This window comes from Bombus bifarius, unplaced genomic scaffold (genome assembly GCF_011952205.1).
Source record: "Bombus bifarius isolate JDL3187 unplaced genomic scaffold, Bbif_JDL3187 scf7180000008421, whole genome shotgun sequence".
NCBI classification, from domain to species: domain Eukaryota; kingdom Metazoa; phylum Arthropoda; class Insecta; order Hymenoptera; family Apidae; genus Bombus; species Bombus bifarius.
Genome location: NW_022884651.1, coordinates 397300 through 416949, shown reverse-complemented (window position 1 = coordinate 416949; position 19650 = coordinate 397300). Strand labels below are relative to the sequence as shown.

General features: G+C 36.0%; 2 protein-coding genes across 10 annotated transcripts in view; one reads left to right on the top strand and one right to left on the bottom strand.

The window, feature by feature from the left end:
• Window positions 1-16625, bottom strand: part of LOC117212937 (FERM domain-containing protein 5) — a 58092-nt gene extending 41467 nt beyond the window's left edge. For 5 of the 7 annotated variants that reach the window (XM_033458088.1, XM_033458089.1, XM_033458085.1 and 2 more), the window contains exons 1-3: window positions 16244-16624; window positions 3562-3666; window positions 576-618 (exon numbers count right to left, since the gene is read on the bottom strand). In XM_033458088.1, the coding sequence (XP_033313979.1) occupies window positions 576-618; window positions 3562-3666; window positions 16244-16339 (244 nt within the window). In that variant the 5' untranslated portion in view covers window positions 16340-16624. Of the gene's footprint in view, window positions 1-575; window positions 619-3561; window positions 3673-16243 lie in introns of those variants that run through there. The other 2 variants (XM_033458091.1, XM_033458090.1) reach the window with 2 other exon arrangements.
• A 667-nt stretch (window positions 16626-17292) lies between these two features.
• The window catches only part of LOC117212948 (glucose-6-phosphate 1-epimerase), a 38228-nt gene continuing 35870 nt past the window's right edge, over window positions 17293-19650 (top strand). For all 3 annotated transcript variants that reach the window (XM_033458118.1, XM_033458117.1, XM_033458116.1), the window contains exons 1-2: window positions 17293-17442; window positions 18218-18269. In XM_033458118.1, the coding sequence (XP_033314009.1) occupies window positions 17373-17442; window positions 18218-18269 (122 nt within the window). In that variant the 5' untranslated portion in view covers window positions 17293-17372. The remainder of the gene's footprint in view (window positions 17443-18217; window positions 18270-19650) is intronic.

Below are 19650 nucleotides of genomic sequence, written 5' to 3'. Positions count from 1 at the left end.
TTCTTCTGTTTATTTGGACGAATAGGAATAATACGGTACGTATTGGGTCACTAGAGTTTGAAAGTTTCATGTGACATCGACCCACGACGATCGACTACAGAAAGAAGAAAAAACACAGCAATCGAAACCTTGGCCACAGCTGTGCACTGTTATACACGATCGAATTTACGTGCTATCTCCTGCAGAAATTCTTATATGGAAACCTTGCAGAGTTTATTTCGCTCCGCTTAATTCATTTAATTCCTAAAATATGTATTCAGATCAGTCTACAGGAATCTATTTTTAATATAATTTCTCATTTTTTAATTTCTTCTCACGCGTGACTCTGATTACGTAGCTTCAATTGTTTCTCGAAATCAAATCGTGTTTGACAAATACCAGCCTTTTACGAATAAATTACGTGCAAAACATTTGGTCTAACGATATATCCTTCGCTAATATTTTTGCTATATTTTAACAGTGTGGAAAAATTATGGTACTAAAATATTAGGAATTTTTACAAGACACGCAATAAAACATTTAAGTAACAATCACCTTAAACATTCAAGCAATGCAATAGAGTTCCAAGTACTAACCTTTTACTTGCTTAATCGCTGTTTTTGCCAGATCTAACCAATGCTGAAACAGATTCATTTAATACGGTTAATTAAATATTATTTGTCACATCAGTCGTTTCATTTTAGTAATATTAAATACAAATCAAATATAATTCTACGATCTAACAAGTGATTAGCGGATTATTTTAATGAATAACCAATGAATTTTCAACGTCCAATTTTTGTTCGATTATTGGCAAATACGAACAACAAAATTGTTATTATTGTGTCACGTATTAGCAACTACATATACCTTTGTAAATACGTATTTTCTCGTATACGTAATTGACCGAAAATCAAGACTACTTGACGATGAGTTATCGTACAGGACTCGATCGTATTTCGTAAATACGAACTTGGCAAAAGACAGCGCGAATGAAAGAGGTCCGAAAGAGGTCCGAAAGAGGTCGAGACTCGATGAGAAAACAACACAGCGGTCAGAGAATGTTGACGCAACGACGCAACTTCTTATCGACTAAAACGGTTACCGATGTGATTCCTGTGAGCCTTCTCTTACCAAAAACAATACCACAGGCGATATAATTTGCAGCATATTTGCTTATTTAGCGACATTCGCTTATTAACCTATTTTTCCCCTTTATTATACATTTATCCGCATATACGTTTAAACGTGATTTAAACTACGTCGTGTTTGGTCTGATTTTAATCAGAAAAATTTTACCAAAGTGCCAATGCAATTTTTATTAACAGAGATTTGAAATAACAAGATTTCACGCAGCCCTGCGACCCTCTCGAGCGTCCGAGGTTCCAAAGTGTCAGGTCACGGGGACAGGGACAAAATGTCCTCCAAAATTTATCTCGTATCGAGTAGTGGGTAAGGAAGAAAACAACCGCAACGTATTGTGATATTTCTATAATGCCAGAATACGTCGTAGCCATCTTCCTTGTAACCCGTTGTAACCAATCGCGACACGAATTTCGCGCGTAACGACATATTTCTTTCCCTTGGTCAGACATTGGACAGCAATGTTTTTTTTCTTAGATAAATCAGTTTCGCATCGCTATATGTTATAAACGGGAGTATAAATAACTCTTTCTATTTTTAAGACACAGAAAAATATTTGAAAGAAAAGTTGTTTGATTCCGAGAGAATTATTACGCGATGCGGAATATTTTCTTCTTGGATGGACGTGTTTACGAGTTTAGATGTATTTTTGAACATCTGCGATCGTAATCCTTCGATCAAAATGAATTCGAATCTCACGTCGTTCAAGGTCGCTGAAAGTCACAAACGTAACGACGAGCGAAGAATAAAAATTGGTTCTGAATGTTTCTAAAGAAAGTGTATTCTCGGCTTTATCGTTCGATCGATGGCTGATTCACCTGGCCTCTATCACGTGCTTATCACGACTTTTGTCGTTGAACCGACTACGTACCAATAATTCGTGAGGTATTTCAGATTTTTACACGAAACACCTGACTTTTTAGTTTCAAACATCTCACGAATTATCGAATTTTACATTCTCTCTCCCTCTCTTTCCCTCCACTAAAAAAAAATTAGTTATAAATATCACTGCGGTAATTTACGATTTATCGTATGCTGGATGAGCGCGTTCATGTCGAGCGAGTAAATCCTGTGATCGAATGAATTGAAATGATTGGTAGAACGAGGGTATAAAATTCACTCGTCTAAAAATAAGACTAAAATTATTTAGAATCGCATATAACACTCGCATGATGCACGCGTTATGTCAATTATACAAGGTGGTTGGTAATTGGTGAAAAGGGGCTGATTCTACGCGAAAAAAGAAGTCGAAGATATAGAACAACAATTTAAAAAAAATTTTTTTTTTAATTTTTCCATCGAGACAACGATCTACAGTGAGATCCGTTATAACGAGACGCGATAAAGTGCACGCGCACCGACCGAAAATTCAAAGTCGATTTTCTCGAAAACAAAGCCTCGAACGAAAAATTTTTATTCTATATTTTCGACTTCTTTTTTCGCGTAGAATCACCCCCTTTCCGCTTGTACCACCAGTTACCAACCACCCTGTATAAGTAGGTCATCCGCGCAAGAAGATAAAAATACTGGTTTCTAATTTTTTGAATTATGACGCACTGTTCGAAAAATCCAGAGAAATAACTTTTTCAATCAAAATATTTCCCTATGGGATAGAAGAAGAGAAATCAAGTAAAAACTGCAAATCCTATTTAGGTGAATAACTACCCTAATAGTTAAGAGGGTAAGGGGCTAAAATATTATCGAAATGCTTGTTCTAGGAAGCTCTTTCCATTCGCTTATCGCGAGTTTAATTTAGTTTAGGGACATTTCTATCTTGCTTATTCGACTATGTTCCTTTCAAGTTGAGCCGATAATTAGTTTTCCAGATAGAGTAGGTGGAAAATGTAAAAATTCCTATTAAAGCGTCAGATCGTCCGGTTCCACGCACGGACAGTTTACGTCAGTCTGATAATTTGGAAGATCGTTGCCAGAGGTTTTGTAGACTGGTCGCGACGAATTTCAACTTGGATTTTCCAGATATTTTTCGGTATCGTAAATAGTATCGTAAATAATATCGTAGACATTCGCAGAGATCGATTTAAATGGGATACCAAATACGAATGTCGTGATAGTTTATACGAAGATAGAGTCCCTACCTGCCAAGACAATAACGCGTTTGCGTAAGAGTTTACGAGCTTTGTACAATAAAATTTTAACGATAAAATAAAATTTTAATTTTTTAACAAATTTTTCATACCAGTTACGCGCTACTAATGCACCAGGAATGCAATTTGCATGTTGAAATAAAAAAAGAAGTTTGAAAGTCTTGTGTTTGGAAAATAAAAAAGTTAAGATATTGTTGAAAGAGAAGCGACATATTTTGCGTATTAATCAGACCATTGGTAACAGATGTAATATCAAAGATAAGCTTTCGGGGCTGGCATTTGCAAAATTAAATCGAAAGAGAAGAATCTAGGAAAAAAACATGGTTGAACTTACCCTTTGCCTACAATGATCCATGTAACGAAGCCCAAAATAATCCGTTTCCAGGATATTGAGTTGCTTGCATACATATTCGAGAATATACCTTCCTTTGTCCTGAGGCTGCAACAATAAGAAAAGAAAAGAGATTGCGACTAATTTGAGTATGGAAGCATCTTACATACTGTGTAACTGTTTTTTTAAATCATGTGTGTATGTTATAAAGCACATCGCGTGTATTCTATTTTCTTCCTTCTAATTGAAATTTCTCTAAATCCCACAATTATGTTAATTGTGATTTAAATACAAATTAATCGGAACGTAGAGCGGATAGAAAAATTAAAACAATATTGGCAACGTTACTGCGTCACACATGTATAAGCAGCCGAAATATAACCTCGAATATTACGTATAACTTTACCTTATTTGAAACAATATTCTGTATTTCTATACGTACGCTAATGTATAATTAAATACAATTAAATATTATCAAAAATATTACAGTATAATGAACTAATAACCTGTCTATATAAAAGCTCGAATTTGCCAAATTTAACGCGAACGGTATTCTCCTGTTTCTAAGACGTGTGAAAGACGAAACCAACGTAAACACAAGAATGTCGCTTCGCGCCTTTCCTTCGTACGCTAAGTTTCACAAATTAAAGTTAGAATATCTGCATAAGGATAATTTCCATCGTATAATGCCACCCCCCGCCTTCGAATCGAATAACTTTTGTAACAATAATTTTTTGATAATTTTAATTTCTTCTTTGATATTCTACAGTTTCTAGTTAAACGAAACTGTTTTGAATCTACTATCCCGAAGAGACGAACCGAAACATTCACGAAACATAGGAACAAAGCGTGACCGTACTACTCTATCTAGCGTACGTTGCAGGAAAGAAGACAAGCAAGGTCACTGCTTTCCGCCACGCGTTTTTATATCCTTTTGTTTGTATGTACAATATATCACACTTTCGACTAATACCTTTACGTTTGTGTTTATCTTTACGACTACGTCGACTCTATGTATTCCTTGCGCTTTAGATTAGCTTTAAGTTTAGTCTTCACTTAATATTAAAAGTACTTACAATGTTTTTCGCGACATTTTTTTGAAATAATATTTTGACAAAAATCGGAACAGTTGTCAGAAATACCGAAAGCCATTACCAAAAGCATCTTTCTTCAGAAATCAAGTTTCTTTCACGTTATAATATCGATTAGTTTTTGGATAAGAACCAAAAAATCTTGAACCGATGATATTTCAATTCTAGCTTTAACCTACTTCGATTTCATCGCACAGAGCCAACAAATTTTTATACGATTTTTTCCATGCATCGTGTTTGGCGTATGTTCACTTTGTTCTTTCTCTAATCATTCCATCTGTAAACAAAAGCTTCCAAATGGGAAGTCGGTCAGTGCGGAATTCTTCGGTAAAGTTTGGGTACATTTTTTCCAATATCTTGCCGCCAATGCTTCGCCGCACCTACTTTGCTCGTACGCGTAAGCTCAATGAACCATACGTTTAATGTTTTGATTAACCAAGTAAACATTCTCGTTGGGTAGACGATTAATGGGATAAACTTGTCGTTACTAGCGATAACTAAATTTTCATTGCAGTAGTTCTCTTCTACGACGGTACAAATGGTATAAATAGGAAAGTATTTGTTGAAACTGACAACGTGAGTTCGTGCTCGCCATCTATATGCAGATGCATTAGTTACAAGAAAAAATAACTAGAAGATAGTTCTAGATACAATCGATAGATTTAATCGTTAGGTTTAAGATGTTCTTTTGTTTTTATCCCTAGTCTATGTAAGAACGTGCAATAAAGGTTTTTTGGCTCAGAACGGTGTGATAGATTTATCCATAGAATATAATAATAGCTATTGTGATCCTACCTCTGAATAAAGACATAACAACAGTATTCGAATACTATTAGAAATGTATTACGTATATATATGTCGAGTTCTCATTGAGGTTAGGGGCGTGTAACGAATCTTCATTTGGATTAGTTATTGTTGTTATGCAATAGAGATTATATTTACCGATACGAGTATGATTATTACAGAATTTCACTAATGAGAATGATCCTAGGTTCAATAACGAACCCACGGTCAACGGGACAGCAAATGCGCTTTCTTCCAAAGTCTTCCATTCCATGCGCTGGTAGCAGCCAAATAAGTGCAAATACGCATGATACAAAAATACTTTGATAATTGGAAAATTGAATTCGTTCTATTCCCGAAAAAGACAATAGATAACGGAAATACCGAGAAATTATTGGCTACAAGGTGACATTCCATCGATAACAATATGCAGCCGTAATTTGAAAACGTTTCGAATAATGAAATTACACGCTCTGTTTCCCGATTGACGATCAGTGGATAAACGAACAACAACGACGTTTGTTTGTCAACGATGTAGCGAATTTGGCAGCTATGATTAAACAGTTTAATGCACGTACGTACAAACAACTCTGTTCTGAAAAATGGAATAATAGTAATAATCAACACAGTAGCAGTAATGGGAAATGTACTGCACGAGTAACGGAAGAATATATTATAACCTGTTAAGCAAAAACTTGTCTAATAAATAATCTATATGATAAATAAATATAAGTAATAATAAATAATAAATCAATATGGAATTATACAGAGTCAGTATGGATTAACCATTTGAACGCTTTAACGCGTTGGTCGCCGCGTCACCCATATCTATGTGACGGGTATACTTCCGTGGGGGCCCCGTCACAAAGTATGGGTGACGCTCTTCTCGTTCGAGTTAATTGAATATAGTATATTATATATAGAATATACAACATAAAAATATCAAAAACACATTATACCATACTTTTTATTAATTTATATTCTGGATAAAATATTACGTTATGCTACATCGCGTGGTATTTGTTAAAACGTTCCAAACACATTTGGGCTGATTTTCGGCACTTCGAACGATAGTCGTAGACTTCGTCATCGTTACTCTCCTCGCTTTCAAATATATTTTCACGCTGTTTACTGAACATTTTGAGGATGAAAAAATCACCGATGTACGTCTCACGAGTTTGCTTCTCGACTAAATGAAAGATCCGAGATATCTGCCATGAGATCCCTCGGAATACTCCAGCTGGAAAGCTCATCGCTTTCTCCATTTCAGAACTAAATAATCTTTTCTTTGCGATGAATCGAAGGCGATAAACAATGAATGCCCGCCCGCTTGTCGCTCTATTTACGTTCTGCGTACCGGCGGTCGGATTTGGGCCCCCCAAGAAGCTTAGCCGAATCACGCTGGGCGACCAACGTGTTAATCGCAGTTTTGCGACCAAGTTTTTCAGGACAGAAAAAAAATAAAAAAAATACATTAAAAAAAAGCTCCGCTCCCCAGAGGCTTAAACCCAAAAACTGCATCATACAACAAAAAATGTAAAGCGCCGACACATAATACAGTATGGCTACGTCGTACCGCCGCGTATCGGTACCTTTGCCTAACATACCATTACAAAAATTCATGTTTCTTGTGAATAATGTACTTAAAATCTGTATTTTCTGGACTCAATAAACTTCTTTGTAAAACGTGTTAATTGCAGAAAAAGTTTTGCAGCTTTCAGTCGCTAATACGACAGCTTGTATCAATTTTGTCATATTTGCTCTCCCCTGTCTCTCGAAAAACTAGTACGATTTTTAATTATGTTTCGCGCCTCATTCTCGCATCTCCTTCTTACCGCCTAGATGTCGCGACCTTTAGAGCGAGCAAAAAGATTGCTGTCTTACGCGTTCGTCATTCCCTTTTGTTCGTGTCCCTAGGTGTAGCACGTGCATAGAATGAGATTACGGGTTACAGTTTCAGCAAAGTTCTCGAACAAGGCGGTGCGAAAGCAGCGTAAACGGCTAGAAAGCGCAAAGGACAGCAGGCAAAACTGTAGAACTGAAAAGATGAAGAACGGAAGTAAGGGAAAGGGGCGAGAGAAAGTTGATTTGTTGGAAGAAGCGGTGAACGGAGAAACACGTGGCCTGGCAAAGAAGAGCGGAGCTCAGAGTGGAGCGAAAAATTGACCAGCCAGTGGTCGGAGGAACGCGAATAAGCCGAAGCGAGTATATTGGAATAGCAAACCGGGTTTAGTTTAGAAATTTCATTATGAATCTAGAGTTTACACGAGTGGTAAGACGCACAAAGGTTTCACTAACGCGTTTCCACCGATGGTAACACGAAATGGCGAGCTAAACTAGAAGACAGTGGCGAATATTAAATAAGATGAAAGAAAACTGTTGTCCTCGTGAACAGGCGAATGTTTTGATAGTTAAAAGAAAAAACGACGATCCGAATAAGGCGAGGTTCGAAGATCCCTGACATCTCGATCCACTGCTCGCTTACCCCTTCCCGTGTCATTTAGTTCGACGAAACTCGGGCCCAATCGGTAGACATCGACGCGCGCTAAACAGACCGGACTGATGCAAAAAAAAACAGTCCGCGAGCTCGGCTTGTTATGTTTACGTTTGGCTCAAGTTTCTGGTCGCGAGTCAGACTCGCCGATATTAATGTTTGGGCCAAAATCTTCATCGCGAGTCTGACTCGCGATATTCATGTTTGGGCTAAAATCTTACGTTAAAGTACGGGAAGGAATTAATGTCGTTAAGTTAAGCAGGAATTATTGGCTACGTGTAAGAATTTTTAGACGCGATCGAGTGCCGAGATTAAGGGCATTTTGAGTGAAAATGCGAGTAAGAGGAGACAACTGCGTGGCAAATGTCCAACGATCAGCCTCGACGCCCTTGGACTCCTTACCTAATTAATCTATCGATGTTCGAGGAAGAAAGCACAGATGAAACAATGTCGCTGACAGATGCGGCAAAATTGGTGGTAGAAATTATGCTACGTATAGTTGGACCGAGACGAGGAAGGCGTTCATTGTAGCAGGATTATCGGGAGAGTTTGAAGGTTTCGCGTTTTCTTTTCCTGTCACCAAACAGCAATAGATGAATCTTTCTTCGGTTCGGATTTTCAGACGAAAATAAACGAAACGGAGACGACTGAAAGAATTACGGCGAAGATCGAGAAACCGAATCAGTTGAATTCTAACTATCGTTTATTCCAGGAGTGTGTAAAGGAGAAATCAAGCAGACCCATCGAATGTTTCCGAATCGCATTTTCCTCAGGCCCACGCGTCAAATTCACCCACCCATCCTACAGGCTGAGGATCAGACAAAGTTCAGACAGCATACTACGAGCAAACTTCGCGTTCAAAGACTATTCAAACGAGTGGAAAGAGATGACTGCAGGATAATTTGGATTAAATTGTATTACTGGCTATGCGATTAACTTTCGCCAGACACTGAGACAAGATGAACCTAAGTTCAATGGCACGACAGAAACAATATAAAGGAGCAGTTATGGGATTCTTGATATGTAGCAGCAGGCTCACGAATGAAAGAACAGGAGGAACGAAAACGATAAGTGGTAACTGTAAAAGTAAAAATCTTGAACTTGGAAACTTATCAACAAGTCCTTGGCAATTAATAGCGAAAAAATGAACACGTAACGCACAAGGCACCTATAGGATGAAATAGAACAAACACCGCGATTAATTGGGTAAATATACAAAATTAACGATCGGTTAGGCAGAAGACCCGCCATACTCGCTATACTCAAACTTCGATTCTGCAAATACACGAAAGATATAACGATATGACGATAATAATAAAATATAGTAACGAAAACACACGAATAGCTGTATATGACATTTTTAACATAATTTAACGCGTACATTCATCCCTCGTACGTATGGACGTACACGTTCACCAACCATCCTGCATAGAGCAAAAGTAGCAGTATCGTACCGTTAGCAATATCCGCCACAGACATCACACGTCACAGCCTTGCGTATACAACTTACAACTACTAGATTTATCGCACATCCGCTCACGCATGCAAAATTGTAAGTACGACAATGGCAAGAAAATTATTGTAGCGACGAATAGGCATAAATTTGGCGTGTCTCGTTCATGCCGATTGAAGCTAGAAATAAGATCCTCTGCACAGAAAATTGTAGTCGTAACAGTAACGATTCGATTACATAGAGCGATTTGGTTTCGATTATGTGTCGCACTCTAAGACGGTTTCGCGAATGAATTTTCCACGAAGATAAATAACGAGAGAGTGACAATAAAATAACAAATACATATCACGTAAAACATAGCTCCCCTTGTGAACTTATCCACCTGCAAGTTCGAATATTGTACGTAGAGAGTAGAGAACGTTTACTTAAAAAGACAAAGTCGACTGTATCGAGCGAAGAAGCATCGGGCGATTCTGGCTACGGGCAACCACTTTGGCTTCGAGTACCACTGTTGGCGTCGGCGTCGGCATCTCGCCGCCCGCCCCTGGCACAATTTTCCTTTCTGCCTGGACGCTTACTTACAATTACTCCCGAAATTCAATAACGAACAACGAATAAAGATACGAATTTATTCGTGACTAACGACTAATCTTCCGTCGAATAAACCTTGCCACGTTATTCGTTGTTGAAATAAAACTCTGGTTGCTGGATGCGAAACAGAAAAAAGGCATCGGTCGTTTCCATTCGTCCAAGAAATTTAGGAAACATACCGCATCTTTGCTTGGAAAGCGACACAACTCGAGAAAGTATATTTTCCGAAAGAAACGAAAAACTGCTTCTAAACGCAAATCGAATTTACGAATCAATTTATTATTCCATATATTATATATTATAATACAGGGTGGTTGGTAACTGGTGGTACAAGCGCAAAGGGGGCGATTCTACGCGAAAAAAGAAGTCGAAAATATAGAATAAAAATTTTTCGTTCGAGGCTTTGTTCGTTTTTCGCTTTTCGTTCGAGAAAATCGACTTTGAATTTTGGCTCGGTACGCGTGCACTTTATCGCGTCTCGTTATAACGGATCTCACTGTGGATCGTTGTCTCGATGGAAAAATTAAAAAGAAATTTTTGTTCTATATTTTCGACTTCTTTTTTCGTCTAGAATCACCCCCTTTCCGCTTGTACCACCAGTTACCAACCACCCTGTATATGGACAAGAGGAACAACGCTCGTGATACAGGCGTCTTTTCTTTCGCTTTAAGTTGCTGGACCTTAATCTTGGAGGACCACCCTTCTTCTAGTTAGGACTACTTTCTATTGGTCAAATTACGAAGATTACCATAATTGGTCGAGTAACGTCTTTGTAACGTTTTCACAGCGATAATTGCGAAAATCGCGTTTCCTCAGCTGTGTCGCTTTCCTCGCAACGATGCGATATCTTGCAGCAATCGCGGAGGGGAAAAATATAACGACACGTTGGATACCATCGCGTATTTGATATATTCAGGACGACGAACAGGCAAACAAGGCAACAAAACTAACAATTGGAAGCTAACACCAGGGAACGTAACAAAGTTATTCGCTATGTCACGTACAATGCAAAAAATTATTTAAATATTTTCGTAAAAAAGCATTCTATAGAAATATATTCCCCAAACACGATTAATCGAACAGCCCAGTGGTCGATTAGCGGAATTAGGATCGGCCACGCAGCACTCACTCGTTTATATCTACCGACCAACCATGAGTCTCCTAGCTGCGAACAATGCAAAGTATCGTTCTTTGTCAAAAATATTACACCGCGGTAGCAAAACTACGACCACGAGAGAGAAACCACTAAACTGTCTAATGATACAACCGAGTTGGTGCATTCTAGCCAGAATCTGTCGGATTTTCTTCGATTCGCGACATCTACAAATTGTGTCTGAAATTACAGACCGTTAGCCGCGCTGCGTTGCTAGCGAAGCTCCGCTGTTGAAATAAATAAATAAAAATAAATCACATTTGCACGTGAAATCAGATTCAAGAGTCGAATATCCCAATGCTTGAGGCTATAGAACGATAAAACAAGGCTTTACCAAACGATCGTTACCGCTGAAGCGTATGCGATAGTTACCAGTGACGTCGGTCGAGTATGACATACCAATTTTCATGAAACTTTACCAACACACAATATATAGCACACAATAATAGAGAAAAATGTTGCAATCGCCTGCAGTTATTACTAGAGGTAGAGCAATGCTGTAAACGAACAGTAAATGAATAAACTAAAAATACGAATGAGTCAAAACGTACACGATACGATGAATACAATGATAGCACGGAGTGAGTGTAGGCCGGTTGGTTTATACGGCGTCCAAATCCAAATCCAATCGCGAGAAAGAAAAATCTAACGAGCCCACGATAGTCGTCACCGATCAAGTCACTGTTCTCTTCGATGGTTAGAACGGGTTTCCACTACATTTCCATAGCCTACCGTTTACCTATTACCCTTCCTTCAGATAAACGAAGAGAGTTCGAAAAAGCAAGTTTAATACCTTTACGTTTTATACTGTGTCGTACGTTTAACGAAGAATTCAGTGGAGATTTACGAGAAATCGCCGTAAGTATGCCTGCGAAAGCAGAAACTTGGAATTTCTCAGATTTAAAAGCATCTTTATATATTTCTTTTTCTATCGTGTAATATTATCGTTACCTTTAATAAGATCCATATAACACGTATGAAACATAAATAATTAACATTTTTATATGTTAATTACATATCACACGTACGACAATCTGAAACATTTGCTGAATTACGAGAGCAAGAGAAATATTTCAAATCAACGTCTGGTCTAAAAGATCTGCCATATTGAAAACAAAATAACGGTGGGTAGCATCGCTTACAAAGAGTTAGTCGTATAATACATCCATAAGTGACCTTCACACGCAAAACAGTTGCTCGCACTAATATTCCCACCATTATCCTCGTATTTGTGGCTTCGTATTAGAAGGGACGATTTAGGTATCGTGTTACTTGTTCTACGAATATACGAACGACCTGTCGTACGTTGAGAGTGCAAAATAATTTCTTTCTAATAATATGTATTATAAATTATCTTATTTTCTTACGTTTTACAATGAAATTTCTTAGAAATTCTAAGAAACAATTGCAATTGCGAAATATATTATATTTCGTATAGTTATTTAATATAATTAGCGCGAAAAGAAAGAGACATCGACATTTTCATAATACGCCGAGAAATGCGTAACGCGTAACGAAATGGCAACACTGTAATACTATAATACCATAGTTCTGATAAAAGACAACTTGCAATTTCTATCATACGGCAACGAGTAAAATTTATCGTGAAATTGCACAAATATTAGTATTAATCGTGACAAATATCGTTAGAAGATATAAAAGAAAAGAACGCGTCGAGTTTAAGACACAAAGAAGATAAAAGATCTATTCCTAGCGAGAAATTGTTTACGTATTTTCAATATGTACATTTACAGTAAATAATTGTACAGTAATAATTCTCGTAGAATAAGCAACACGATATTTATAAATAATATCTGAATAAAGCTGTTTTAGTCCGGTGCATCTGTTCGGCATGTTTCCTTTGACGAATTTCATCTTGTAAGAGTTACAAGTGAATTAAACGAATTGCTTAAAAATTACAAATTTTTCTCGAATCGTGTAACCTTAGCTATCGGATATAAAAAGTCCGGGCAGATATACGACGAGATGTGCTAACCGGGGGGCAGAGTCAAGTGCACGGATATCTAATAATTTCCGAAACCAATTTTGGCCATATTTGCTTCCTTCCCTTCTGCTTCCATCCTATTTGCTTTTTTATACGAAATCTCTCTCGAAAACTATGTGCGATATGGAAAAATATGTTATACGTTATATGTTAATACGACGTCAACTAATATCTCGCTAGTTTGGAAACGCGCTGGACCGAATGTCAGCTAGAAAAATATGTACACAGGAGGTTTCAAAGGCATCGCAAGATCAAATATACAAGATTATAGCACGTCTACCTCGGTATCGAGCAAACCGTTGGTCCAAAACATTTTTTCATATCGTTCGTGTTTTTCGAGATACTTCAGTGGCCCGAGACAGACTAAACACGCTGTATATCAAGAAGCTCAGCTATTAAATAATATTTTATATTATTGTATATAATATTAATTATTATATTACGATATTAATTACTATACTATATTATATAATTATTATATTATTATATTACCATACTAATTAATATACTATATTATATTAATTATTATATTACTATATTATATATAATATATATTATTATAATATTATTATATATAATTATATGAATAATATTTTATTAAATAGTTTACGATTATTGCTTGAAATAACGTTAGCGGTCCTTGTGTCAGTTTAGAAGAACCAACTTCATCTCATGTACAATTTAGAAGTTGAGCAGCCCGAAAACAAACAGTTTGCAAAATAGATGTTATTTCTGCGTGTCACGATGTTTCATTAGCAGAGCTGTAGCAATGATAAACAGGAAAATCATCGCAGATCGTTTCGATTTAATTACATCCTGTCAGATATAAGCAAGTGGCCGGATACTTTTCAATGATGCTGTATTTCTGCCACTAATGATAAATAATTATATCTTGCGATTTTTATAGAAGAGAAAACACAACGTTGTCGAATTGTTCAACTAGGCTGTGTCACAACTTTATCGACTATATTGTTGATATAAATATATATACGATGAGTCTCTTCATCAAAAGTATATATATACACATGTATACACTCTTTAAACATAATAAATCGTAATAAGAATGTTAGCTCCGTGAACGAAGAAAAAAGAAGAAAACAAAGATATAGAATAGAGCGTTACAAATATTACATACACCTGTTATATACAGATATAACAGATATGAAATCACAAAAATATGAAGTAATATCTTGTAGATACTACGTAAGCGTCAATAACGTGCTGTCTCCTTGTAGTTGGAAAAATTAAACGTTACGTCGATGTAATTCTGTTTCAATATCTTTTCCAGTTAAACAGTGTAATTTATTTAATTGCTTCTTTAGGAATACATGCTAATAATAATTGCATCGATATACAAGTAGAATAATCTTCTGATAAGTGCGTTTTCAGTTTCTTTGATAAGCTTGTAACAAAAAACTCGACGGATGTACGTAGACTTTCGTGATTGACCATATAAATTGTAATATATAGAAGGTACGTCGTACTTCCATTATGTGAAACATAATAAATAACAAAAATGTGTTTGCCGAATGCTCGTCTAACAAATACACAAGCGCGAAAATACAGACGTCTAAACAACTCGTATTACTCGCTATATCTATAATTAAATATTAAATATAACGTAGTAATGATGAAAAAATAAGTTAATTAAGTTACAAAGTGTTTGAAATATTGCATACGTAGAATACATTTGCAAACAAATATACTCAGTGTTAGTGTTGATCAAACGTAATCAGGTACATATAAATTAATATATGTACATATTTAATTCTATTCGTAGTATTTAGACTATATTACTTTCAAATATATATATCGTGTATAAAAGGTGAAAAAAAGATAAAAGAATCTTAAAAACAATATAAAATGTTAAATTTCTAAGTTTAAGTTATAAGCACGGTAATTTAATTTTTAAGTTAATTTTCTTACAGTATATTCGTTTTTCAATATTTGATGAAAGTAACATTTTGTCTCTAATCTATAGTGGAATTAAAAATACATAAAGTTAACGCATATATACACATATGTATGTGCATATGCGTACAATGAATGTACAGCGTACCTCATTCACACACTTATCATTCTTCTATATTTGTTAATAAGTTGTTGGAAATTATCAAAAGATTAAAAGTGTTTCGGACAACATCTATTTGAAATATACATACAACTTCCCTGAATGACCGTCTCATACGCATACATTCTTTCTTATTACTCATAATGTAAAATAATAAAGCAAAAATGAAAAAATGCAGTGGCAGTTGATATCAGAGTGTCTAATGCCAAAAATATACGTATGTAGTTATTAAAGTAGTATTCTATAATATTGTAACGTTCTTGTCGATACGCGTGCACGTGGTCTTGCGGCCCAAGAAAACCATCGATACTATTGTATACGTGTGTACCTAATACATACATACGCACATATACAAGTTACCTACACGGTAGACAGTACGAGTGAAATATCAATGTAAATACGTTTCGTAATTCGAGTCGGTTGTCATTCGGCAATATACCGTAACCGTACCGAAACTACATTCAGTTTACTGAAAAATTACATAATATAATGAAATCTTGGACTTAAAATATTATAACCGACAAGATCGAAAATGTCATCGCTCCGCAATAAAGAATCTTTTAACAGCAAGATATGACATCTTTATCTAATTATACTACTATACTGCTATGTTTTTAGTAAATGACTATATAGGATGCAAAAGACATTGTTGATCTTATAAAGCACAAGTACGAGTTTATAAAGCACAAGTACGAAACCGCTAAATCTCTCGCATAATTAAAAAATTGTTTTACATCGAGTTAGCTCGTCAAGTCGTGATTAACAGGAAAAAGAATTTTTGAATGAACAAATGGTTGTAGCGGTCATTTTCTGGGATCGATCGAAATGCTTGTTTCGCTGGAATCGAGACACTGGCCTCTATGGAAAATCTTTTCGACTCTTTACATACGTATATTTTAGGCGTTCTCAAGCCGGCAAAAACTCTCGGCTTGTTTGAAGCTGAACGATCGTTACCGGCAACAAGGAAGAAAAGGGGTAAAAGCGTGTATACAAGCACCGTCAATAGTTGACTAATGTATGGTGACTAGTTAACCAGTATCTCACCTGAAAGTCGCAGTGGATAATTTCGGCGTCGTCTAGAAGTCGAATAGTGGCGCGATGCACCACCGTAACGTCACTTTTACTACCAAATTTCAACATTTCTGCCCTCAAGTCGCCACCCGAATTATCCCCCCGACCCTCATCGTCTCCTGCCCCACAGCACCACACACTGCCAGCTAATTACTTTCGATTCACGTTATTCTTGCCGTAAATGGTTATAACTGTCGCTGACACGCGACTTTTCAGTAATTTTTTCGTCAAGTCGATATAACGCACGGTGACACTACTCAACGAACGACACATAATCGTAGTAGAATAGCAAACTTTCTGTCAACCGGTCCCGTCTTCTGACCTACTGTTGCAATGATGCCATGTTTTCAACTCACGTAACAAACCCAATGTTGCCGTTCGGAAATACACCAATTGCGTAATACGATTGGTCCATAGCTAGACTATGGCGGGAATTTAAAACGTCAAATCACGAATAACCGGCGTTTGCGTTCTTTTAACTACGTTTATAAATAGAACAAATTATCCAACGCGTGTTAACGAATATACTATTCTTTTTTGTTTGCATTTAATCTTTGAATAAAATAAAATATAGCTTATCTTTGTCGATGAACCTGTTCCACCATTATTAAAAATGATTAATAGTTGTTAATTGGACATTACATATAGTTAATAGTCCTGTTAACTAGTGCGTAATGTACGTCTTATTCTAATAAAACTCGTAAATAGTAAAAAATATTAACTGTTGGTGTGAACCATTCGCACTTAATGCGGTACTGATTTTTGTGAGGGAAAAAAGAGAAAATAAGTGCATTTAGTGACATTTAAGATATTCGATATCTATATAGCATTAACTATAAAACAATTTCATTTCTACCAGAATATACCAACATTGAGTAAAACAATTCATTTTTTCCATAATCGTGTTCTGATTGTCGAATATCGTTCTTATCGAAACGTTGCTTGTGTACAAAGTTACAGTGGCTGCCCATAGAGGGCACTAAAGGATGAATGACTTGTGTATTAAAGTAGTAAATCGAAATATGGTGGGGGTAAACTAGGGGCATTGAACAAAGGTTGACTGCGTTGGTCGAGGATTCGGCGGCGCATTCACGACTTAAACATGGCAGCGGCTACCAGCGTTGTCGTACTCGACAGAGGCAACAATACCACCTGCACGATCAATTTACACGGTGTGTGCGCGCGTGCAGATTGCTACAAATCATTAGATTTACGAGTTGACTATCGAGTTGTATTAAAATCTTCTTGACATAACGTGTAACAATACAAGCATATACGACACACATACCGACATACACACACGACACGCGCGACCCACACACACGACACACATACACAACACACGCACACACGACACATACACACACTTGTCGAATCATCTTTACGCCGAAAAGCAATATTCCACATCATCATGAGGTGTTGCTAAAAAAATTTCGACAGAAACTGATCGCGTAGGAACACAGTTTGAAAGAACGTGTCGTAAGATATATTGGCAATGTAACGCTCCCAGATCTGTGTCGTATTCTTATATTTTGTTCAAGAGGAAGACAAAGTGTGTGCGCGCCTTTACTCAAGCCTAACCTCCAGTTTTTGTGCTGTTTTCATACGTGTATCGTGTATCCACTAATTTATACATGTCTACGTTGTTATTAAATGTTTGCAGTCCAATTACAAGTTTAACGTGCCATTGCAATCAATTTTGCCGTGTATTTTCATACATTAAATGCATTTCGACATTTCTTTTAAAGTGGCCGTTTATTCGCGGCATCGTCATTGTAAACACACCGTACGTTTTCCTCAAATTTTTGAATATGAATGACATTTAGCTAAATGACAAACGTACACTTCAATTCTATTCGAACTAACAGTAGAAAGTTTATTATTTTCGTGAACGACAGCAAAGAAGATGTTAAATTAAGATTTTGATCGAAATTTTTCATTTTGCAGGAGCTACTGTGGTATCCTGGAGAGTAAATAATCAAGAACAACTGTTTGTCAGGTAAGATCATCGTTTCTGTGTACTATTTATGTCAATAGAAGTAGCTTGCTGTTACGATTGACACGTACAATGGAACGCGCGAGCGACCTTACCGTATTTATATAATTAATAAAATGTAAATTTACATATCTACAAACGATTACTCATTCTCTTTTATACATATATTTCCATAGGACATTTGTCCTATCAGACTTGTTTTGCAACAAATGACAATATTCATTGTTCTTTCGATAAGTTTACGTCGATACTATATATAATGGATATCTAACGTCCTTTTGACGTTACAGTTTATGTAATGAAAATTGAATAATTTTTAATGCAAAATATTGATTACAAGTGAATTACAAGTATAACAATAATTTATAATTTATCTGATTAAAGAGATGTATAAAGTTATTGGGTAGTACCAGATATTCTTTTTTAAAAAATTCAGAATTTTACGTACATATCATCGAGGAACATTGAATTTTATTATAGATGTTACAGAGAATTATGATACGTTAATATAGTGACTCGTTTTGGCACCGTTAAATTTCCCATAGATGCATAAAAATCGACACTCTACTTATTAGACAAGACAAACACATACATCTTATGAAACACAAATATTATAAAAATATTAACGTTCTTGGCGGAAGAGCAGATGTACCGTGGTATTTTTTTCTCTAATTAAAGACAACAGTAACCTTTTTTAAATTTAATCAATCTTTGAAACGAATCTGTCTCGAAACTTTCCTTTCTCTGACTATTTAGAAGAATTTTATAGGTTAACTTTATAAATCTTCCCAATAATAGGGTTGGGTTGTGTCAAAATTGAACAACTGATACAAGGGCGAATAAAAGACAGATTAAAATTGATACATTACGGATCTTTTGTAACTTTTGCATTAAAAAGCGTAGTTTTATTCTTCTTATTTTATGAACTTATAACATATATAATATGTAATATAAGCTATATGTAAATTATACGTTCCATTTTATGTAAAATCTTTAAGAAAGCTTAGATCCGCAAAATGCTAGCAAAATATCGACGTTTCTTCTACAGTGCTTATTAAAATCACTTAATTTTTAATATTTTTAATATTTTCGATGATTAATATATTATATTAATATTTCGACAATTTTTAATATTTTCCGTTTATTATATAATATATACGTGCATATAATACGTACAAAAGTGTATATCGTAATAATTTTTAAACATTTTAAAGTAAAACGGAATGAAAACGTTACGTGACGGAACAAAGTGTGTAGAAACTTGTAAAGTTGCAAATTAATTTGACGAGGTTCGTCGATATTATGAATACGCTGTATATCGTCAAGTTGGCGAAAATACCGTGCAGCTTTTAGCTCGTTTAAACAGGACAATCCTTGTCAAAGC